The following is a 25,831-nucleotide window of genomic DNA, read 5'->3' on the forward strand; positions in this document are numbered from 1 at the left end:
AACGTTGGGCAAGTTACCGAAAGTTGGTTTGAATAACTGAGCTGACAAAATGAAAAATCTGTCGATATGCCCTTGAGCAAGGCACTTAACCCTTGTTTTCTCCAGGGGTGCAGTACTACTATGGCTGACTCTGTAAAATAACACATTTCACTGCACCTATCAGGTGTACGTAACAATATATATGCTGATCTCATAAGCATATTTGTCTCTGCCCTTCAGTCTGTCATTCTGGGCGGCCCATGGTGGGCGCGTACAGTGAGAGGTTGTTTGACCGTCCACTCACCCTTCAGAAGGACAGAGAGGACAAAGAACCACTTGAACGCCATTAACTCACACTGACAAGAGAATCACAGAGATCTGGTAGTGACCAAACATTGGCTGAGTGAGTGCTCATCTCTGCTTGGTCTCGGTGCTCATGATTGCAGTGTGCACAGTCACCTTTAGCTCTCTGGCCTGGTTTGAGGCATCGGTGACATGTTCATCTGATCTCCTGAAGGAATGGCTTTAATAAGGGGAGGAGGAGTGGGAGGCCAATGTTAATGACATGGCCCAGTCCCAGTCAACACACCCCCTCAGGCACTTAGATCAGGACAGGCACCCCAGTCTGGTGCCTGCTGCCTTGATGCTAACTTAGACAACACTACAGTTGAGTGACTGTCTCCTCTATTGTTTTTTATATGTTTTTATTTAACCTTTATTTAACTATTGACTGGCAACTGGGTTATGTTCACATATAGAAGAGATTTGCAGCAATTGTATCATATCAGCAGTCATCGTCGTCATAGTTCGGCTCACCAACAGTCAATATCAGCTCTAGTGACTAATGAAAGATATTTTCCTTGATGTTTTAAACAGCCCTTATTAAAGTCTACTGATCAGACTTTATTTTTTACTCATTCAAAATCTGTCAATCGGATGGGTGGAATAGAGTTGCTATTCCGTTGTTTCCTGGAAAACATTGTCACTCTTTAACATTGCTTCATAGATGTTAATATAGCACGACTTTCCATGAAGCCTCAGGCTTCTTTTTATTGCATTAATGGTATCCTACACCATGACCTCAAATGTGATCAGATCAAGCATCTCAAATTACATATTTAAAGCGTCTTCATAAAAGAAAGAGGAGTTTGACAGAAGAAATGTATTTGAGAAAATGTATTTGACCCGAGGCCCAATATATTGTCTCTCCCTTGAATAATGAACAGAATCTTTCTTATGAATACCTTTCACTTAAGATCCCAGCTCGTAGGAGTGGTGGGACGGGTGTCTCTCCACTGCAGCAGGGACTGCATCATAACTACCCGCCCCTAGGCCTGGCTACGGCTTGTACTGATTATAATTGCCATTGTTAGAGGTGGCTGCAGTGAAAGAGGGTGAGAGGACACAGCAAACAAAAAATGTAGTCCTTCGTCCCAAATGGCACCCTATTCCCTATATAGTGCCTGACTTTTGTCCAGAGCCCTCTGGTGCCATTTGGGACGCACGCCAAAGGGTAGCTAGCACTCGCTGCGATCTGCTCACTTTGGAACTGCTGGTCACAAACTGGTGGGACCGCGTAAACGACAAGAAGCCACCAAAGCAAGCTAATGTTTAATGCAACGTATGTCAGCTCCTCTCCCGCCCCCTGTCACCTTCTGAAGAGCACGGGGGATTATTCTCTTAATTGACATTTTATCTTATTGTTAATATCTCCTTTAGCTTAATAGCCTTCATCTATTGTACCTTTCGTGTGTCTGCTCTAGTATCTTCCTCGATGTGACTAATGGGCATTTAAATGGTATGAGTAGGCTCCCTCTCTCACTGCTGTTACACTTGGCCTACTCTACAGTATTTACATTTTTAAAAAATGATAGGCCTTTATCAATTTGAAATCTTCCTTACGAAATAAAATATTGGACCAGTAAAAACAAAATGCTATTGACTGTAAACATAATTGATCACGATCATAAATGTTTTATATGTCTGTACATTTATATTCTGTCTTAATTATATGTTTTATAGATTATTTTCAACATTACCCATGAGCTGCAGCTTCACCTCTGATAACAGGCTCAGTATACATTTTATAAAGGCACAGAGAGGGAACAGACAACACTACTAAAGGACTGACCTGGCCTGGTTTTAACAATTTGATGCCTGTCGTTATCCTCCCGGTGTGTGTTGGTTCCCTTTCCGTTCCACTACCCTCGTGACTGTATAATGAATTATGCCGATGTTGAATTAGCATGTAGCTGTCGCTTCGGCTCTGCTGCCTGCCTTGTGACAGGACCACCGCGGCACACGCTCCTCACTGGCGTTGGGAGAGAGGGGGCCGCTGTGATTTATTAACTTCTAAAGCCACAATGAAGTGTGCCCACTGAATCACCAATGCAAACAAATAGGGCCAGTGCTGTCACTATAAATTAATCTAGACAAGCCCACCACAACCCCCCCAACCAGAAAGGGTTAATTATGCAAAGGACTTTGGCTCAGCCACACACACACCACAATGTTCCCAGCAAGCACATTTGGTTTCTTGGAAGTTGTGGGAATGTACGTTTTTGTTTTCCCATTGGTTCTGGGAATAAAGTCATAAGTTTCTTTTTGTGTTCTGAGAACAGAAGTGAACTTTCCCCTGTTCTGGGAACTTTAGTTTAAAGGTTGCAGGGAGGTTCTGAGAACGTTTTACTATGGTTCCCTGAATGTTTTCTTGGAAGGTTTATTAACGTTCTGAGAACGGAAATGTTGGTAATTAAATAATGTTCTGAGAACATGGTCCAATAAGACTTAATAACACTGCTAGCTTAGGTTAACTGTTTTGAACTCCAAGCTCAGATAGAACTGTCACGTGTGCTTCCTCTCTGGCCTCTAGGTCACCAGGCTGCTCGTTAGGGCGCACACCTGTCACCAGCATTACGCGCATAATGACACTCACCTGGACTTCATCACCTCCTTGATTACCTGCCCTATATGTCACTCCCTTTGGTTTCTTCTCCAGTCGTCATTATTCCTGTTCCATGACGGTGTGTTGTTCGTGTTTCTTATTATGTTGCGTTTATTTATTAAAACACTCACTCCCTGAACTTGCTTCCCGACTCTCAGTGCATATCGTTATAGAATGACGCTTCACCAAAGGGAAGCATCAGGGGGGGATTTTACATTTTTTTTGTGTTGGAGGTGATGATGGGTCCGGGTGGCCTCAACCGGTTCGTCGGGTTTTCCTGCCTCAGCTGACTCGACGGGTTTCCATACCTCAACGGGATCGATAGGCTCCCTTGCCTCAGCTGGTGAACAGCTTCCCATGCCTCGACCGGGGTAACTGGGGAGGTCTCACCCAGCTCATCAGGCTCTCACGCCTCAGCCGGTTCGTCAGGTTTCTGCGCCTTAGCGGAGGCGACCGGTCCACTCCTGATCCCTGGGATCGTCCCTTTGGTTGGCATCCTGCGGCTGGAGCCGAATGCACCGGGGAGGGGTTACCGTCACGTATGCTCTCTCTCTGGCTCTCTAGGTTGCCATGCTCCCGTGTCTCAGCCGGATTGACAGGTCTCCCACACCTCAGCAGAGGTGACCGGTCCACTCCTGATCCCCGGGATAGTCATTTTGGTCTGCATCCTGCGGCTGGAGCCGCGTGTCGGGGAGGGGGTACTGTCACATGTGCTCCCTCTCCGGCTTCTAGGTCACCAGGCTGCTCGTTATGGTCCACACCTGTCACCATCATGACACACACCTGCGTGTCATCAGACTCACATGGACTCCATCACCTCCTTGATTACCTGCCCTATACTGTATATGTCACTCCATTTGGTTCCTTCCCCAGGCGTCATTGTTTCTGTGTCATGTCTGTGCGATGTTCGTGTTTCTTGTTTTGTATTATGTTACACTCACTCCCTGAATTTGCTTCCCGACTCTCAGCGCACATTGTTATAAGAACACATGGAAATTAATTTGCTTCGGCGTTAATCATGCAAAAACATTTTGTTTTATTGTGGCATGGCATCAGTGAGATTTGATCATACTGTATGATTCTCTTTCCATGGAATTAGTCCACTGCGCCGCCAGGATGGAGCTAGCGTGCCATGATTTTTTTAGCTCACATTGTTCATTTTTGTTTATTCAAACAGACCCCATTTCAAAGGAAACAAGCACTCATTAAGAGCAGGTGTGGCCAATTAGTGGGCACGGCCAACACACCTGAACACACTAACAAGATGGAGGCTAGAGAATTTTGTTGATTCTGAGAATGGAATGTATATGTTGTCATTCCAGAATGTTCTTAGAATGTTCTCTGAACATTACTACAGTTTTCTTGTAGTTTTTATGAAAAGTTTTCTTAACGTTCACGGAACAATTTGAGAACATGAATTGAAATAGAACTATGGAAACCTGTAAGGAAACATTATGCTGAAGTGCTGAAATTCCCACAAGAATGTTGTTTCTTAACGTTCTCTGAACTATTTGATAACATTCCCAATGTCAAACCAGTTGGAGAACATTCCTAAAATATTAACAAAATTGAAATGAAATGTAACCATCTTCGAACTTTAAGGAAACGTTCTGTTATTAAAGTAATGAAATAAAGTTCCTTAATTGTGTTGAGGATGTTTCAAAGTCAAGCAACTATCCTGCATCATTCCAGAATGTTGTTGGAAGGTTGTATGCAAAATAACAATAGGACAACTACGCTTTCACCAAGCTCTAAGAAACGTATGGTTCTCAGAACTTGTGCTAGCTGGGTTGATGTTGGTTCTTTATAGTTGAGTTTTCTTCAGCTGGGAGAACAACATTAGAAACCATATACATTATGCCTTTCAATAGAGTTATTTGAATTCTAAAATGTTTTCATCTGTTCCTGCATATGTTTCTTTCTAAATTACGCAGAGATATTTAATATTTTTGATCTTCTCTTTTTCCACTTAAAAAAATATTTACTCAATCACTTTGTGTATTACTCTAGTGAGCATGACCACCATCCCTTTTCCCTAACTGCTAGTTTAACACAACTAACCTCACCCTGTTTTCATAATGCTACCCTTAGCACTACAGTACGTATGCCAACTATAATGCCAGACGCTGTGCCCTACTCAGTCCTAATCAATATTCAGACCAGACTAGTGTGTGTGTCCTGTGCATGGTGTCTAGTAGGGGACTCGCCCGGCCCTGCTGACCCTGACGTAACACAGCAGATCACGTTACAGCATCGCTATGCAAAATGGAGAGGCTCCAAAGGTGTCTGTTGTCTGTCTGTCAGCCCACGCAGTTTGAGACCGCAGCACAGTGACCCGTCATCTCTGTCAGAGGCACCCTCGGCTGTCACATGCACATGCACACACGCGTGCGCACACACGCACACACACATGCGCGCGCACGCACACACACACACACACACACACACACACACACACACACACACACACACACACACACACACACACACACACACACACACACCGGTGTACAGTGGTTCCTCCTTTAAAAGTTGCGTCATACTGCGGCACACCTTGCGGGCTGCTGCAGCATTCTGTGGCACGTTATTTATTTGTCAGACATTTCTTCTGTTAATGCAAGTTATTGCTAGTTTGACCACCAGAGGGCATCTTTGAGAAGCGATTTCATATTGGCATTCAACAGAGAATTTAAAACCTTGTTTGTAATAACATAGTATATGGGATTGATTTTAAGAAATGTGGCTTAATTAATTTTATTAATATTATGGTGTTTCTATTCAGAGAAAAACGAAGGGGGGGGGGGGGGGTCACACCTAGCTCGGCTATTAGACAATTCTTTAGTAAAGGTTGAATAGTCTATTGTTCAGCTAATAGCCCATCCTGCTAAGCTTGTGAAAAACTAATAATAATACATTTTCCCCTTTCCACGTTAAAGATTCCAAATGATAAAGTGTTTTTAGCCACAATCGGCCCCAACACCAATTAAAACATTTGGGCACAGTCGATAGCATGCTGGACTTCGGGCTAGAATGTTGAGGGTTCGAAACCTGCTCCCTGCTTGTTTCATTACATTATTATGCCGGTCTCAGAGCAAATAGCCTGGATTGTTATTCCCATCTCGTTCCTCGCTCTCTTCCATGCTTCATTCTCCGCCCGAGGGGCTCGCTTGTGGGCGTGCTGGCAGGATGTACTGTTTTTTATTCTGTATATATGAATTACAAATCAGCCTTTACTTAAATCACGTTTCTAGTCTATTGCATAATTACAATGTGTAATCATTGATGTCCCAGGAGCAGGAGTGGTAAACACTGTTGAAGTTTCTAATTGTAATACATCATTCAAGGAATGGAGTTTGATACACCTGGTATTGGATATGACTGGAAAAAAACTTGCTAAATAGCGATTTTCGTAAATTAACTTTATGACAAAAAAATATGCACAATCGTTTGTCTCTACGTTAACTAACATATTCCTCTCAATTGCACATTTTTTGCTTGACTCGTTATGACGTTATAATTACTTCAATTTGCTTCCACCATAATGTTTTGTCAGCCATCTTTGCTGAAGAAAGTCACCAGAGACATGTGGCTCGCGTCAAATTCGCCATTGGAACCACTCAATATGATTGGTCCTATAAAAACCTTGGTACCCAAATGCATAATGAGTGCTCTAACGCCCCCTTGCGGGGGTCTGGAGCAATGAAGCCGTGACGCTGGGTACCTCTAAGTCCCGCGGTGTAAACTCACAACTTTTAAAGGAGGAACCACTGTACGCATCCCAGACATTACAATGAGCCCTTCCTCCTATAGCTCCTACCACCAGCCTCCCCTGACACACACAGACACACACATACACCTTGACCATACATGTCTCTAACTGTGACAGAACGACCGAACATCATTAATTAAACATCAGGGTTTCCCCTATCATCAGACAGTCATGGCGAGCTTCCACAGAAATTCCCTGTCGACATGTCAGAGAAATCTAGTTTGGGATTACATTTTGTAATAGCTTTTGACAGCCCCGTTCGTTGTCGTTGGTGTTGGTTCGCCTCCCTCCCCTAATCCTATAGGATAAGATATCTGGACCGCGGACTGCGGTGGGTACGGGGTGTACTGTGCTGTAACTATCAGGGCCTGATATTGTTATGCCATTTAAATTACCTGTCCAGTGAAAATCTCACTTTAAAAGGTTAATATTCTGTTAAATCATACCCAGATAATGTTGTTGACTCATCCTATACACATGTTTGTGGCCAAAGCATAAATTTGAGAAAAAACATTTAAAAAACCCAACCTCAAACTTGAATCTCATACAGACCATTTAAAAAATGCTTGCTATTTTTGAGGATGAGCTTGCCAATCATTGGTCTACTCGTGTTAATATTTTTAATGACTGGTATATACCCACACCATTCTGTTGTTGGGGTACGCCCACACCATTTCAACACATAACATTTTATACTTAGTTTTCCTTCCAAAAAATTTAAATTATTTAACTTCTTACGGCTGAGATCGGCTGAGATCCCGTTAATGGGATCAACTTGTCAACAGCCAGTGAATGTGCAGGGCGCCAAATTCAAACAACAGAAATCTCATAATTAAAATTCCTCAAACATACAAGTATTTTACACCATTTTAAAGATAAACTTGTTGTTAATCCCACCACAGTGTTTGATTTCAAAAAGGCTTTACGACGAAAGCACACCATCTGATTATGTTAGGTCAGTACCTAGTCACAGAAAAACACAGCCATTTTTCCAGCCAAAACATGTCAAACGAAGTATAGAATCAATCTTCAGGATGTTTTTATCATAAATCTTCAATAATGTTTCAACCGGAGAATTCCTTTGTCTGTAGAAATGCAATGGAACGCAGCTAACTCTCACGGGAGCGCGTGAGACTGAGCTCGTGGCACTCTGCCAGACCTCTGACTCAAACAGCTCTCATTCCCCCCTCCTCCACAGCAGAAGTATCAAACAAGGTTCTAAAGACTGTTGACATCTAGTGGAAGCCTTAGGAAGTGCAATATGACCCCATAGACACTGTATATTCGATAGGCAATGACTTGAAAAACTACAAACCTCAGATTTCCCACTTCCTGGTTGGATTTTTTCTCCGGTTTTTGCCTGCCATATGAGTTCTGTTATACTCACAGACATCATTCAAACAGTTTTAGAAACTTCAGAGTGTTTTCTATCCAAATCTACTAATAATATGCATATATTAGCTTCTGGGCCTGAGTAGCAGGCAGTTTACTCTGGGCACCTTATTCATCCAAGCTACTCAATACTGTCCCCAGCCATAAGAAGTTTAACTCATATTGTAATTAATTATAGGTCATATTTGATTGAAATCTTGAAACACTGGACAGTTACTTTAAAAATAGCTGAATCACTTGGATAAGGCACACAGGCAGGCAGACAGGCGGGCAGGCAGTGTCCTGGAAGAGAGCTAGCTATAGCTGAATCCCCCTTCCCCAAGGCTTTGAACAGAATGGCACCGGAGGGGATGGCTACCGTTTTACGTTTTACGTGCATCGGCAAGACAGAACAGCTACCTCCGGTAAGACGATGAGTGGTGGTCTGTGTCTATTTGTCAATAACAGCTGGTGCGTGTATTCTAATATTAAAGAAGTCTCAAGGTTTTGCTTGCCTGAGGTAGAGTACCACATGATAAACTGTAGACCACACTATTTACCAAGATAGTTTTCATCTGTATTTATTGTAGCTGTCTTTTTACCACCACAAACTAATACAGGCACTACGGCCGTACTCAACGAGCTGTATAAGGCCATAAGCAAACAAGAAAATGCTTATCCAGAGGCGGCGCTCCTAGTGGCTGGGGACTTTGATGCAGGAAATCTTAAATCCATTTTACCAAATTTCGACCAGCATGTCACATGCAACCAGAGGAAAAACAACTCTAGACCACCTTCACTCCACACACAGAGACGTGTACAAAGCTCTCCCTCGCCCTTCATTTGGCAAATCTGACCATAATTCTGTCCTCCTCATTCCTGCTTACAAGCAAAAACTAAAGCAGGAAGAACCAGTGACTAGCTCAATACGGAAGTGGTCAGATGACGCAGATACTAAGCTACAGAACTGTTTTGCTAGCACAGACTGGAATATGTTCTGGGATTCATCTGATGGCATTTAGGAGTATACCACATCAGTCATCGGCTTCATCAACAAGTGCATCGATGACGTCGCCCCCACAGTGACCGTACTTACATACCCCAACCAGAAGCCATGGATTACAGGCAACATCCACACTGAGCTAAAGGGTAGAGCTGCTGCTTTCAAGGAGAGGGACACTAACACTGATAAGAAATCCCGCTATGCCCTTCGACGAACCATCAAACAGGCAAAGTGTCAATACAGGACAAAGATTGAATCCTACTACGCTAGCTCTGATGCTCGTCGGATGTGGCAGAGCTTGCAAACTATTATGGACTACAAAGGGAAACCCAGCCACGAGCTGCCCAATGACACAAGCCTACCAGGCAAGCTAAATGACTTCTATATGCGCTTCGAGGCAAGCAACACTGAAGCATGCATGACAGCACCAGATGTTCCGGACGACTGTGTGATCACGCTCTCCATAGCTGATGTGAGTAAGACCTTTAAATAGGTCAACATTTACAAGGCCCCAGGGCCATATGGATTACCAGGACATGTACTCAGAGCATGCGCTGACCAACTGGCACGTGTCTTCAGCATTTTCAACCTGTTCCTGACTGAGTCTGTAATATCAACATGTTTCAAGCAGATCACCATAGTCCCTGTGCCCAAAAATGGCAAGGCAACCTGCCTAAATGACCACCGACCCATAGCGCTTCCTTCTGTAGCCATGAAGTGCTTTGAAAGCATGGTCATGGCTCACATCAACACCATCATCCCAGAAACCCTAGACCCACTCCAATTTTCATACCGCCCCAACAGATCCACAGATGCAATCTCTATTGCACTCCACACTGCCCTTTCCCACCTGAACAAAAGGAACAGCTACATGAGAATGCTGTTCATTGACTACAGCTCATCGTTCAACACCATAGTGCCTTCAAATCTCATCACTAAGCTAAGGACCCTGGGACTAAACACCTACCTCTGTAATTAGAACCTGGACTTCCTGACGTGCCGCCCCAGGTGGTAAGGGTAGGCAACAACACATCACATAGGGTTGCATGCTTAGTCCCCTCCTTTACTCCCTCTTCATCCACGACTGTGTGGCCAAGCACAACTCCTACACTATCATTAAGTTTGCTGATGACACAACGTTAGTAGGCCTGATCACAGACTATGATGAGACAGCAATTAGGGAGGAGATCAGAGACCTGGCAGTGTGGTGCCAGGACAACAACCTCTCCCTCAACAATCGTGGACTACATGAAAAGGAGGGCCGATCACGCCCCTATTCACATCGACTGGGCTGTAGTGGAGCAGGTCGAGAGCTTCAAGTTCCTTGGTGTCCACATCACCAACAAACTATCATGGTCCAAAATCACCAAGACAGTTGTGAAGAGGGCACGACAACGCTTTTTCCCCCCCAGGAGACTGAAAAGATTTGGCAAGGGTCCTCAGATCCTCAAAAAGTTCTAAAGGTTCACCATTGCGAGCATCCTGACTGGTTGAATCACCACCTGGTATGGCAACTGCTCATCATCCGACCGCAAGGCGCTACAAAGAGTACTGCGGCCCAGTACTTCACTGGGGCCAAGCTTCCTGCCATCCAGGGCCTTCATACCAGGCGGTGTCAGAGAAAGGCCCTACAAAATTGTCAAAAATTCCAGCCACCCTAGTTATAGACTGTTCTCTCTTCTACTGCACAGCAAGCGGTACCAGAGCACCAAGTCTAGGTCCAAAAGGCTCCTTAACAGCTTCTACCCCAAGCCATAAGACTGCTGAACAGTTAATCAAATGTCTACATGGACAATTTGCATTGACCCCCCCCTACCTCCTCGCCGTCTTTTTTACGCTGCTGCTACTTGCTGTTTATTATCTATGCACAGTCACTTTACCCCTACCTAAATGTACATATTACCTCAATTACCTCGACTAAACTGTACCCCCGCATATTGACTCGGGTACTGGTACACCCTGTATATAGCCTCGTTATTGTTATTATATTGGTTAAGGGCTTGTAAGTAAACATTTCACGGTAATGTTTACACCTGTTGTATTCGGCGCATGTGACAAATACAATTTGTTTTGATATACTTCCAAATATTGTCACTGCTGTCCAAACACTGACATACAGACACAAAGCTGGTATATTTTGGGAGGGTGGGAGATAGATCCTCTTATGCTGTTGTATTGTTTATTATATTTCTCCAGTTTGTTTATGTTTTTCAATAAAACAGTGTGGTATTCCAGTGCCTGTGGAGGATATTCCTTTATTTTGTCAATTACTACCGTGGTCTATAGAGTCAAGTGAATATTTCCCTTCCTATACTAGCTGGTTATAACCTGCCTCTGTCTGCATATGGTGTCTCCCATAGCCGATCCCCTCCTCTCCTCTTCTCCTCCTCTCTGACAGGCTTCAGTCTGTCTCAGAGAGAGGAGTGAGATTTGTCCCTTGACCTTGTTCAATTAAGGCTCGCTCCAAACTCAGGGTTAAGCTGAAATGATCTACCGCTCGGTTCTAGCAGTTCAATTCATATTTCAACATCCAATGATGTTCCCCCCCACAGAGAGCCACGAGCCTGTAGCTGGGTGATTGGTAAATGGAAAATACAGGGAGATGGAGAGAGTGTTACACATCCTGAGAGAGAGAGAGAGCTCTCCAAATAGAGGTGTAAATCATCACCATGCCTAATATTCCCAGTTTATCCTCAAAGAACACGGCTGTTTCCTGAGCGGCTTCTTGGAAAGGAAATACATATTCTCCTATAAACGACCAGACAGTCAGAAATTCAGCTATCCAAAAGCCATGTGCCCCCAGGTTTTTTATTTTATTTAATATAGATTTGATTTGTAAAAGGCCAGAGTTGAATTAATGTCATGGTCTCCCATTGGTTTAGTTTAAATTTATTTTCAGTGGTTGACATTTTTCCTGGATGCCTGGACTGTGTGTTTGCAGTGACGACGAAACTGACCAATGGTTGTCATCCGTCTGTCCTTTGTTGCTCGATCCAGTGACCCTCCACTGCGAACAGTATGCATCCATCCACACTGATGCCTGCCTGCTCACTGTCTATATAGGCAAACAAAGAGACTAGCTGCCAAGAGGGAGTCGATTAGACCTAAACAATGCTCTCATTGTTTTCAAAGACACTTTTCTATCTCCAGAAAGAGAGCGAGAGAGATGCTGGGGGGTAACAATAAATGTATCAGCCTGCTATGGCACAATAATATACAGTATTGTGCAGGAATAAAGTTTGGCTTCGCGCCTATACCTAGTGGGAATAACATGTCAGGGACGCCTGGGGAGTTGAAGAATAAGGCATTACGCACACACACACATACACACAGACACAGACAGACAACAAGCCATCAATGAAAGGGAAAGGGAGTCCATTAGAGACTTACGGCAAACGGGATATTCTCTGGTGAGGGGAGAGATGGAGGAGAAGGGGGAGATAGGAGGGAGGGGAGAAAGGAGGAGGAGGAAGGGAGATGGGAGATAGGAGGGGAAGGAGTTAAAATCCCACACGGATAATTGTTTATCCCTGGGAGAACCCTCAATGTTTGTCTGAGGGTGGCTAAGTAAATTCAGCAGCACTATTGGACAGGGAGAGCAGAGCAGAGCAGACCTGGGTTCAAACGCTAGTTGAAGTCTGTCAAATACTTTAAGTGTTTGCTTTAGCCTGCCTGGAGTGCCAGATGGGCAGAGTTTTGTGACTATTCTATTGGTCCATTGCGACAGGCAAGCTCAATCAAGCCCAGCTAAAGTATTTGAAATAATTTCAAATAGTGTTTGAACCCAGGTCTGGAGCAACACAACACAAACCCAAGGCTGGGAAACATTAGGATGAATCAATTAGCCTGCCATTAGCCACTAAAGTGGCCCTCAATGACTCGTGTAATTATGACCCACAGCAAAGATCGTTTTACCGAGGCACATTGTTCCCCCCTTTCTTTCTTTTCTTTATTTATTGTATTTGTTTAAGATAATCCGTTCTGTGGTTTTAATTATGTGCTTTAGGTTCAGGGCGGAATAAATAAATCACAATTTGCCTCCATCAGGGCAGCATCCTCTTCAGACCAGACAGATGCAGTCAGACACAAGGCACGTCCCAGCTCCCTGGTTCTGCCTGCTGCTCCTATGGGCTTCCTGTCTATGGAAACCAAATACCCAAATAACTCCAATATTTTACATATCAATTATATTATACAATATACATACCTAAATAATATACTCCAATATCCTTGGAGGCAAACACACACTGCAGCAGGTTCTTTGGTTCTGTCTCTCATACGACCTGATAATGCTCCTTTCGGGGTCTCGTCTGTCTCATACGACCTGATAATTCTCCTCTGGGGGTCCTGTCTGTCTCTCATAAGACCTGATAATTCTCCTCTGGGGGTCCCATCTGTGTAAACCAAATGCCCAAATAACTCCAGGGTGAAACCAGGATACAGGGAGGATGAAGGGATTGAACAGTGACAGTTTCTTGTAGCTATTGTATTGCTCCAAAAACAATTATGTCTTTGTAGCTAAAGGAATGTTCAGATTATGCTAACTAAATTTCACATTTTGTATTTATTCATACAAAAATAGTATTATTCATGTCTCCCTAGCCTATAACCTTCCACAAATAAATACTTTCTACTACAGTATCAACTGCATCTTACATTTCTCTGGTGTGTTTTGTTGCCAGACCGTTTTCCTTAGTTCACTCTCTAAATGTGGATCAAGTATTTCCCCTCTATCTTTTTTTCTACGAACAAGATCTTAGAAGCTCTGACCTGCAGTGAAACGGTCGCTATCTTATAAGACTGATGGGGGAGGTACTTCAGGCCAAGTAAAATAAACACTTTGTGAATGTTAAAGACATACTCCAGCAATTTCTTTCCTTTTCTTTTTTCCTCTTCCAAGACTTGGCAGACGAGAATCGAATCATTGCATGAATGCAGGAGGGTTTTTTGGGAGCATCCCAAATGGCGTCCTATTCCGTATCTAGTACACAGCTTTTGCACTACAAAAGTACTGCATTATAAAGGGAATAGACTGCCATTTGGGACATACCCTTTATGTTCCGTTTTCATTTGACAGTCTAGACATTTTATGACTTTGGGAAGAAATCTGTGAGCCTCAGTTTTCAGCTGCAAACAGCTGTGAAGAGGAGAAGAGCGTCCTCCCTAGCTTTCGTGTGCTCTTTGAGTCCCAAAATTCTGTTAACTGTGCGACTTAGTTGGAAGTCTTTATCCCTGCCCTTTAACCAATGGACAGGAAAGATCGTGTGAACTTGCAGTAAACAATAGACTTGGTTTAGTCATCCAGGTTTACTCAAAGTCCAAAATGTAGTATAACTTGCATACAGTATCAGTAAGTATTTCATTCCCACTATTCTAGAAATGTATTCCTGTGGTATTATCCTATGAGGAATTAAAGGTGATAACAATATTGTTCAACACATTTTTACACAGGGTTATACTACTTTCGAATCAAAGTTTATTGGCCGGGCACACAGATTTGCAGATGTTATCGCAGATGCAGCGAAGTGCTTGTGTTTCTAGCTCCAACATTACAGTATAAGACCTAGCAATTAAAATAACAATACACACATAATATAGTATGAGCCATGACTAGAGTACAATATATAGTAAGTCCCATTAAGGGTCCCAATATGCCTGGCAAAAACCAAACACTGCATTCCACATTAAGAACCTCATACCAACAGTTAAGCACGTGGTGGTTGTGTGATAGTTTGGGGATGCTTTGCCGCCTCATGACCTGGATGACTTGCCAAAAGGAACCATGAATTCTGCTCTGTATCAGAGAATTCTACAGGAGAATGTCAGGCCATCTGTCTGTGAGCTGCGGCTGGAGCGCAGCTGGGTCATGCAGCAAGACAATGATCCAAAACACACAATCAAGTCTACATGAAAAGTTTTGGAATGGCCTCGTCAAAGTCCAGACCGAATCCAAATGTAGATGTTTTTGCGAACTTGAAACGAGCAGTTCATACTTGAAAACCCACAAATGGCGCTGAGTTAAAGCAGCTCTGCATGGAATAGTGGGCCAAAATTCCTCCACGGCGACGTGAGTCAAGCGTTTCGTTGGAGTCTTTGCAACTAAAGGTGGGGCAATGCATTTTTCACACAGGGGCATTGGGTGTTGCAGAACTGTTGTGTTATTTGTTCACTCAGGTTCCCTTTATCTAATATTAGGTTTTGGTTGAAGATCTGATAGCATTTAGTATCAAAAATGTGCAAAAGTAAAGAAAATCTTTTTTCACAGCACTGTATATGTTGTACTGTTTACAACATCCCGCTAAACCCCCACCCAGCTAAACCCCCACCCAGCCCAGACACCCCCACCCTAACCACCTCAGCCATCCCATCCTATGGCTGGGGCAGCGATCTAATCTGGGTCTAATGCTACAAACTACTCCCATTGTCTCTGGATTAATGAAGTATTCCCTGCCTGTTCCATTTTGTTCTGAGACAATGAGACATGTGAGGAGGGTTAATGTTTTAAATAGCAATTCTCAAACATTGGCTTTAAAGTCAGTAAGTCATACGGTGCCTTCGGAAAGTATTCAGACTCCTTGACTTTTTCCACATGTTGTTACGTTACAGCCTTATTCTAAAATTGATTTAAAAAAAAATGATAATTCTCAGCCATCTATACACAATACTTCATAAGTAAAAAGCAAAAACTGATTTTTAGAAATGTTTGCAAATTTATTATAAAAAAAACTGAAATACCTTATTTACATAAGTATTCAGACCCTTTGCTATGAGACTCGAAATTAAGCTCAGGTGCATCCTATTTCCATTGATCATCCTTGAGATGTTTCTACAACTTGATTGGAGGCCAACTGTGGTAAATTAAATTTATTTGACATGATTTGGAAAGGCATACACCTGTCTATATAAGGTCCTGCAGTTGACAGTGCATGTCAGAGCAAAAACCAAGTCATGAGGTTGAAGGAATTGTCTGTAGATCTCAGAGATAGGATTGTGTCAAGGCACAGATCTGGGGAAGGGCACCAAAACATTTCTGCAGCATTGAAGGTCCCCAAGAACACAGTGGCCTCCATCATTCTTCAATGGAAGACGTTTGGAACCACCAAGACTCTTCCTAGAGCTGGCCTCCCTGCCAAACTGAGCAATCGGGGGAGAAGGGCCTTGGTCAGCGAGGTGACCAATAACCTGATGGTCACTGACAGAGCTATAGAGTTCCTCTGTGGAGATGGGAGAATCTTCCAGAATGACTACCATCTCTGCAGCACTCCACCAATTAGGCCTTTATGGTAGAGTGGCCAGACGGAAGCCACTCCTCAGTAAAAGGCACATGACAGCCCGCTTGGAGTTTGCCAAAAGGGACCTGAAGACTCTCAGACCACAAGATTCTCTGGTCTGATGAAACCAAGATTGAACTCTTTGGCCTGAATGCGAAGCGTCACATCTGGAGGAAACCTGGCACCATCCCTACGTTGAAGCATGGTGGTGGCAGCATCATGCTGTGGGGATGTTTTTCAGATGCAGGGACTGGGAGACTAGTTAGGATCGAGGGAAAGATGAATGGAACCAAGTACAGAGATCCTTGATGAAAACCTGCTCAAGAGCGCTCAGACTGAACTGAAGGTTCACCTTCCAACAGGACAACGACCATAAGCACACAGCCAAGACAACGCAGGAGTGGCTTTTTGGGACAAGTCTCTGAATGTCCTTGAGTGGCCCAGCCAGAGCCCGGACTTGAACCCGATCAAACATCTCTGGAGAGACCTGAAAATAGCTGTGCAGCAACGCTCCCCATCCAACCTGACAGAGCTTGAGAGAAACTGCAGAGAAGAATGGAAGAAACTCCCCAAATACAGGTGTGGCAAGCTTGTAGCGTCATATCCAAGAAGACTCAATGCTGTAATCACTGCCAAAGGTGCTTCAACAAAGTACTGAGTAAAGGGTCTGAATTCTTATGTAAATATGATATTTCAGTTGATTTTATTTTATAAATTAGCAATCATTTCTAAAAACCATTTTTTTTTGTCATTAAGGGGTATTGTGTGTAGATTGATGAGAAAAAAATAATTATTTAATCCATTTTAGAATAAGGCTGTAACATAACAAAATGTGGAAAAAGTCAAGGGGTCTGAATACTTTCCAAAGGCACCGTATATAGACACTGCATATTTTACATTTTAAATTGAACCTTTATTTAACTAGGCAAGACAGTTAAGAACAAATTCTTATTTACAATGACGGCCTACCCCGGCCAAATCCGAGCGACGCTGGGCCAATTGTGCTTCGCCCTATGGGACTCCCAATCACGGCAGGATGTGATGCAGCCTGGATAAGTGGCTGTAGCCTTTAAAGTAATGACATTGTGTATGCTACATTTGATGCACTTGCCTTCCCTGTTATCAGTTTGAATTCATAGACAGTGGGAGAAGGTGTTTGTAATTGGAATGGATAGTGTGAGTGTGTGTTATTTCAGAAAGTGGAAGGTCGGCCTTGTCTACCCTAATGAACAGCGAGGGAGACCTCTAGAGGAAGGAAAGGGAACAGCATGAATACCTTCGCTCTGCCACTCCACACGCACTGCCAAGTCCAGTGCTTGGCCTCACAATGTGCACTATCGCTCAATGACAGACTTCAGTTGTCGCCCAGATCCTTACGCTTTAAGAACCAGCACTGTTAGGGCATTGTAAGAATAGTAACCAAGCACCACGGTAAGAGCATCAATCAGTGTGTTTTCTGTGTGAATGCATGGAGGTCACATTTACACACTGAACTGGTAATCAGTGAAGTACAAAACCACCATTATCCACAGTTCAATGTGTCCCAATACTAATATAAGGCACCTAAGACACCAGTGATGTCACCGACGTGATGTCCCCACATGGCACCCTATTCCCTGTATAGTGCACTACTTTTGACCAAAACCCTGTGGGCACTTGTCAAAAGTAGTGCACTATAAAGTGAATAGGGTGCCATTTGGGAAGCCATAACTGACTCCTCAGAGACGATGCCTCATTCATTATCAGAGCGTAAACCCCATTTATAGTATTTGTTTATTTATTCCTCCAATATCATAAATTGCTTTATGACATATGTATTGAATACCAAACAGTCCTGGCCAATGCTCTGGTAGTTATTATTGAAGTTGCATTTTAAGTTAATGAAATTATATAAATTGAGTTTTATTATAGTGTAGTCTTGCCAGAGTCTAGCGCCGTAGCCTTTATTCTGGCACAGAGATGAACCATAAAGAGGCAGGTGATTTATCAACTGGATGAACCCTGTCCAGACAGGGATGTCCTACTGCCAGCTACACTACACTATGTACTTCTACTGCCATTTACACTACACACTGTACTCGAGTAGTCTGAGTCTCAGTCTGAGCCTGCTGGCTTTTACAGTCCACATGGATGCACCACCAAGCGTTACCGCTGTGAAAAGAAAACAATTCTGCCGCGCCGTTGCTCTCCAGACCAGAGGAGGAGGATGTGTCAGGCATGGTGTGTGTGTGTTCTGTGTGTCAGGCAGGGTGTGTGTGTGTTCTGTGTGTCAGGCAGGGTGTGTGTGTGTTCTGTGTGTCAGGCAGGGTGTGCAGCGCTGCCTACAGCCGACAGCTTGTTATGGTGTCACAGCGCTGTGTGTGAGTGACCTATGGCGTCACGACGCTGTGATTGGTGACCTGTGTGACTGACCTCTAACCTTTGACCCTTCCTGTCGTTTGCAGTGCTGAGTATCCGTGGCGCCCAGGAGGAGGAGCCTCCAGATGCCCAGCTCATGCGATTGGACAACATGTTGCTGGCGGAGGGCGTGTCTGGACCTGAGAAAGGGGGCGGTTCTGCAGCGGCCGCGGCTGCAGCTGCAGCCTCAGGAGGCGGGGCAGGAGCAGATAACTCAGCGGAACACTCGGACTACAGAGCCAAGCTCTCTCAGATCAGACAGATCTACCACACAGAGCTGGAGAAATACGAACAGGTAAGGATGGACGGGATACACTCACCCCTCAGAGAACTACTGTCTTAGGTGTCTTTTCCCATAATCACATACTCTAACCCTGTAACCCAAACGCACCAGCTCCACCCATCACCATTCCCATCACAGTGATTATTTGTTAACCTATGACTACCTGAAGAATGATGAGTGATAAAGTTAGAGACGCACAAATATCATACCACCAAAGACATGTTAAACCTCTCACCATTTGGAGGAGAATTACAATAACAGGGGAGGTCAGCATTTTCGGGGGGTAGGATGTTTGTGCGCCTGTAACTTTCTCACTCATCATTTTTCACGATTTATTCAGAATTGATCTGTAATCATGATAGCATCCACATTCATGTATAAGTGTTCAGAAACATATTCTATTCTTATTTACAATAAAAGGGACTCCAAAATGACACAATACATTATTTACCATTTAATTTCTATTGGGCTCAAAATAATCTGAAACAACCAAGACAAACAACAAAAGCATCCAACAAATTTGTAGAGTCACAAGCTTGATGTAATCATTGTGTGCTAGGAATATGGGACCAAATACATAACTTTTGACTACTTTAATACACATATAAGTGAATTTGTCCCAATACTTTTGGTCCTCTAAAATGGGGGGTCTATGTACAAAAATGGCTCTTATTTCCCAACGGTTCACCCGATATGGATGAAAATACCCTCAAATTAAAGCTGACAGTCTGGATTTGAAATTATACAATGACTATGAGGTCAAAGTGCAAAGTGCTGGAATACAGAGCCAAAAACAATAATAAAGTGTCACTGTCACAATACTTTTGGAGCTCACTGTATACGCCATTTAGCAGATGTTTTTATCCAAAGCAACTTACAGTCATGTATGCATACAATTTACATATGGGTGGTCCCGGGAATCAAACCCACGATCCTGGCATGCAAGCATCATGCTCTACCAACTGAGCCATTCATCTTTTTATATTTACATCCCAATTTAAGGAGACTTTCTACATTTATGGCATCCATCTAAAGATGTGACAGATTTTCTCTCATCTCCATTGCATCCCTATGTAATGTGCAGTTTCCTTCTCTTCTCCTCCATGTCATTATCCACCATGCCAATAAATCAGAGTGGATTTTACTGCATAACGTTGTCTACTTCCTAACCAATATACACACAGTCAAATGTTAAGCCCCTGACTGGCTGGAATGAATGCATGCCCTGTTTGATGAAATGCAAATGTATTTTCCGTATAGTCCCAGACACTGCTTATATTTATATAAAAAAGGAAAGTCAGTGTTGTGATGTTAATCTAGTCTATAGACAGGGTTTAGTGTTGTGATGTTAGTCTAGTCTGTAAACAGGATTCAGTGTTGTGATGTTAGTCTAGTCTGTAGACAGGGTTGCCATCCTGAAACACACATACAGTGGAGTAGGGTAAAGTTGCCTCTAGACGCTGATCTTGGATCGGTTTTGCATTGTCCCCACTAATGGTTAAGTTTAGGATTGGAGAAGGGGAAGCTGATCCTAGATCTGTACCTAGGGGGAACTTCACCCCGGAGCCACATACAATAGGCAGGACTGTAGCAGTCGGAAGTAGTGTGGAAAACAGTCCTGCGACTATGCCACCATTACATGCTGACAATGTGCTATATAATTATATATAATATGTAATATATCTGTAATATACTGTATTTAAGATGGTATCCCAGTGCGGATGGAGGGGGGAGAGTTACACAGGGAGTCATGGCAACGGAAACAAGGTACTCCTCCACTGCAGACCACTGCCCAACCATACACTATATAGAGAGATAATATATTTTATAGATAATATCATTAGTTAATAACATTATTTTACTTTGGTTAGGTTGTTTACCAAATAGACACCCTTCGGGAGGAGTTGAATCAAGTACATTTTTCCACATCTGACTAGTATTTATAAAGCTGGGTTAGTAACTAAATCTATTTGCGAATCCAATGTGAACTTGGCTCCAGTGTTTTTATTTACAACCCAGAGCTTTCTAAACCCAGCATTTTATACCACGCTTCCCTCCCTTACAATCTCAGTGATAGGGAACAGACCTTCACTGTCAGGATCACGATTAGGAACTGGATGGCAACCCAGTCTTTTAAAGCCGTAGTGTTGCTTACGGAGAAAAAAAATACTATAACTCACTTATCATTTATCACCACAATTTATTCGTGGTTTAACAGTTTTTTTTTTCTTTATTATTTTTCTATATATGTATTTATTTCTATACGTTTATTTGTAATTGATGCTATGTCTGCTTGCTTTGGATGCTTCCAGTAGCATCATAATCAGTACATTGCACTATACCATGTTTGCATGTATTTTGTTTCAGACAAGGCCCACATACACATGAACCAGGATATACATTTCTCTGTGTGTGTGTGTGTGTGTGTGTGTGTGTGTGTGTGTGTGTGTGTGTGTGTGTGTGTGTGTGTGTGTGTGTGTGTGTGTGTGTGTGTGTNTGTGTGTGTGTGTGTGTGTGTGTGTGTGTGTGTGTGTGTGTGTGTGTGTGTGTGTGTGTGTGTGTGTGTGTGTGTGTGTGTGTGTTAACCAATGTTGTTATGATGACATTATGTCTATAGTCTATCTGGGGCTGTGCCAGATGGCTTCACTGTCATCCACATGCATCACTGTATGACACCAACCGCATGACTACTCTACACCTTACCTCTCATATCATCACCACCTATTCACTGTCATTTACATCCGTTGTACAGACATTTTTGTATTGTTGTACTTTGTCTTGTTACTGTCTCTCTTCATTCACATCCTTCTGCTTTGATAACTATTGCTTTCATGTCAATAAAGGCCCTTTGAGATGAGTGTGAATATGACAGACATATTGTAGAGTGACGGAGAGAGAGAGAGAGAGAGAGAAAGTGAGGGGAGAATTAGAAGGAGAAAGAGAACAAGACACGACAGGGAAAGAGGGAGAGGGAGAACAAGAAAGAGTTATAGAGAAAGAGAAAAAGACAGGGAGAGAGACAGAGAGGGAGAGAGACAGAGAGGGAGAGAGACAGAGAGAGAGAGACAGAGGCATACTGTAATATCATGTCAGGCTCACGCCTAGTGCCACACAGGAGGGTGAGTGTATCATCATGGCATGTTAATCTCTCAACCCGCTCAGCTGCGACTCGACTGCGGTAAGAAGAGAAGGTTTGCTGCTCGTCAGCAGGGACCAGCAGCTGTCATTTCTCCATGTCTCCTTTCTGAAAAACGAGACTTACAGTTGCCATTGCCACTTCTGTTTAATATGAAAAATATCACCACTTATATTCCCTCTTGGCTTCACAACATGGAAACATTCCCCAGAACTACATACATTAAACACCTCTTAATTTGCATCAAATTTTTCCTTTCTGTCTTTGTGCATGACCTTGACTGATGTAGAATACCATACAGTATATTTTTGCACTGTATGCAAACACTGCATTAATCCAATGCTAGAGGACACCACCCAGCCCGTCAATAGCCATATAGTATATCACCATCATCATGGTGAGTGAGGCTATGAAAACTCTCACCAACAACATTTCTTTTGACAGTCTAGATAGAAGAAACTGATGTCACCCGGGACAAGAGTGTCTGCTAAATGACTCAAATGTAAATGTAACAAACCCGATTGCTCTATCTATCTGATCACCTCTCTCTTTGTCTCTTTCCCCCCCTCTGCAGGCTTGTAACGAGTTTACTACCCATGTGATGAACCTGCTGAGGGAGCAGAGTCGCACACGGCCCATCTCTCCCAAGGAGATAGAGCGCATGGTGGGGATCATCCACCGCAAGTTCAGCTCCATCCAGATGCAGCTCAAACAGAGCACCTGCGAAGCCGTCATGATCCTGCGCTCACGCTTCCTCGACGCCAGGTGTGTGTCTGTGTGTGTGCCTACAGCTGTACAAATTACCGTGTGCAAAGTCACTGTACCACTGCAATGTTTTTGTTGACTTGCATAGCTAGCTACAGTATTTCCATACATGTAACTGCATTATTCACATCAGGTGCTTTTACAGTCATGTTGACAGCATGTTATTCTAGTTTTGAGCCTACCTACGGCACATCTATTGGTGCCATTTCAACCAGCACATACAGCCTTGCTGCTTGGCCACTGACAATTATCTCCTCTCTCCAGGCTCCATAACGCTAAATATTTCCCTTTTTTTAATATAATCCCTTGTTCCTTTTGATGCATGTTTTGGATTTGCATACATTTCTCTGAGGATAAATCTCACTCTGAGTCGGAGTCGGAAGCATAACATTTAAATTAGGCTTGGGCTCGTCTTACAAAGCTCCCCCCCTATTCTTCTGCAAATGATTGTGGCCGTGGTGCAGGGAGGGAGGCAGGGGAAGAAGGGAAGGGCTTTCAGTTAGAGAGTGAGTGAGAGAGAGAGTCACTGCCTCCCTACCATTCTCATCTTTACTGATTAATCTGCAGCCTGCCCTAGCACCATGCTGTGCACATTTACATATTCTCAAGCAGGCTTTTGGAGTGCGGGACGAAGATTTCAGCACAAATCTCTTTCACCAGTCAATCGATGCGATGCATGGAGGCACGCATTTTACAGGGTTCCCGACCTAGCTTATGTAAAGCCCTCTCATGAGATGTGGCACATGCAGACATAACCTGATAGAGGGTGGAGATGGAGAAGGAGGAAGAGATGGAGGGGTCAGTGAACTGAACCGGCATCAGCGCGTGCTTACGGCACGTTTTCTAGCCTTTAATAAGGAAGGCCAGTGTTCTGTTGTTTGTCAGGATTTGCAGGCGTTGTTCATTTCTATTAGTGAACCTCCGCAAAGAAAACATATTTCGTACCAGCTTAGGCAGCTGTATTGAAATGGGGTGGCAGTTGTATGGAAGGTATTGGATCGAATTGGGTGGTAGTTGTGTTGATACTGTATGAGGTGCCCCAGTTTGGCCTGTTTTACCACAAGTGGCTTTGACACATTTCCTCTATGTAGGCTTCAGATTTGTATATGCTTTGACGGGGCGGTATTAACTGTATCTATTTTACATAGTGTTTATTCCGGTCCTAACTAACCAATTTCTATCATTCTCCTTGTAGACGGAAAAGACGGAACTTCAACAAACAGGCGACAGAGATCCTGAATGAGTACTTCTACTCGCACCTGTCTAACCCCTACCCTAGTGAAGAGGCCAAGGAAGAGCTGGCCAAGAAGTGCTCCATCACAGTTTCACAGGTACAGTACAGTGCCACCTGTCTTCAGGAAGGCCACAGTACACGTAGAACAGGACTAGAGGCAGTAGTGGATCATGTGGAAGGCCATTATAATCATTTTCACAATTTCACAGTATTATTCCAACCTCATTGTGTGGAAATATACATACAAAACTGAAAAATCTGTTTTTTGACTGCACTGGGCCTTTAAGATGTGAGCATTACATTATTTTCTTAATTCATAGGCTTCATCACAGGGACTAAATTGATAGTGTAATATGATGATTGATAATGTAATTAAGAATGCACCAACAATACCAAGGTGAACAGCAGTTATGTTATGTGTTTCTCATCCATCATCTCCTCAAACGGTTTCATTAAGTTTATGCAGAATTATTTTGAGGATGCATCTGGGCGTTGTTTGATGAAAACAACGTGCTTCAGGGTCTGAATGATTAGTTGAGCATCTGTCTGTGCCCCAAATGGCACCCTTTTCCTTATGTAGTCCACTACTTTTGACCAGAGCCCTTTTTTACCAGGTCCCATAGAGAATAGAGTTCCATTTGGGACTCGACCTCTGTGTTCCTGGGTCTATGATAAAATAATATGTTTACCTACCTTCTCTCTGCATTCGTTCAAACTCAGCAACAGGATTGATTTCGTTTTTGATTTTAATGTTGTTTATCATTAGCGCTACCTGGCTTATCCTGGTAGCTTCATCGGGGAGTCCATTAGCTGTAATGGGTGTTAGATAGTGGATGTTGACTGATTGGTGCTAGCGTGAGCTCTGATGATAGCTGCAGTCATACTGACATAATGAGACTGTTACTGGCAATCATTCCCTTCTGCCACTAATGTGGATTCACAGTACTGGTCTACGTAGCGAGTGGTAGTACTCACTACTACCTCAAAAGTCTGTGTTCCAAGTGGCACCCTATTCCCTATATACTGCACTACCTTTGACCAGGGCCTATAGGGCTCCGGTTAAAAGTAGTGCACTATAAAGGGTATAGGATGCCATTTGGGACTTAAAAAAAGTCTTTCTTCAGTGTCGGATAGGATATGCCAGACAGTGGAGGGCCATGCATGCAGTGCTCATTCTGATTCTGATTTCACACTCAGAATTTGCTCAGTAAAAAAGTGGGACATTTATTTGTGTAACATTAACATTGTCTAAGCATTTACAAGTTGCACGTTGTTTGTACAGGTTTCCAACTGGTTCGGAAATAAAAGAATCAGATACAAGAAAAACATTGGAAAGTTCCAGGAAGAAGCCAACATGTACGCTGCCAAAACTGCTGTGAACGCGACCAACGTATCCTCACACGGGAGCCAGGCTAACTCGCCCTCCACTCCAAATTCTGCAGGTGAGACTAAAGAATAATACCAATGGGTTATTTGGAAGGCTCTGAATGCACTCTATATCAGTCAAGGGCATTTTTCTATGCTCAAGTCAAAAGAAAAAAAGGGAAAATGGCTTTGTCCAAGAGTAGGATACCAGGGCCCCATGTCAAGTGTCCATATACTTTCTTAGCTGTTGTCTTCTTTTCAATTAACACACCTTTTATTGTACTTTATCTCAATACAGAACATTTACATTTTCT

General features: G+C 43.3%; 1 protein-coding gene across 5 annotated transcripts in view; it reads left to right on the forward strand.

Annotated features, from left to right (window-relative positions):
* pbx1b (pre-B-cell leukemia homeobox 1b) overlaps window positions 1-25,831 on the forward strand; it is a 90,493-nt gene that overhangs the window by 56,982 nt on the left and 7,680 nt on the right. For 3 of the 5 annotated variants that reach the window (XM_023999413.3, XM_023999415.3, XM_023999416.3), the window contains 5 exons: window positions 18,782-19,029; window positions 20,722-20,784; window positions 22,728-22,918; window positions 24,114-24,249; window positions 25,435-25,594. In XM_023999413.3, coding sequence (XP_023855181.1) covers window positions 18,782-19,029; window positions 20,722-20,784; window positions 22,728-22,918; window positions 24,114-24,249; window positions 25,435-25,594 — 798 coding nt within the window. The remainder of the gene's footprint in view (window positions 1-18,781; window positions 19,030-20,721; window positions 20,785-22,727; window positions 22,919-24,113; window positions 24,250-25,434; window positions 25,595-25,831) is intronic. The other 2 variants (XM_023999414.3, XM_023999417.3) reach the window with 1 other exon arrangement.

The sequence above is a fragment of the Salvelinus sp. IW2-2015 genome, linkage group LG13 (genome assembly GCF_002910315.2).
Source record: "Salvelinus sp. IW2-2015 linkage group LG13, ASM291031v2, whole genome shotgun sequence".
NCBI classification, from domain to species: domain Eukaryota; kingdom Metazoa; phylum Chordata; class Actinopteri; order Salmoniformes; family Salmonidae; genus Salvelinus; species Salvelinus sp. IW2-2015.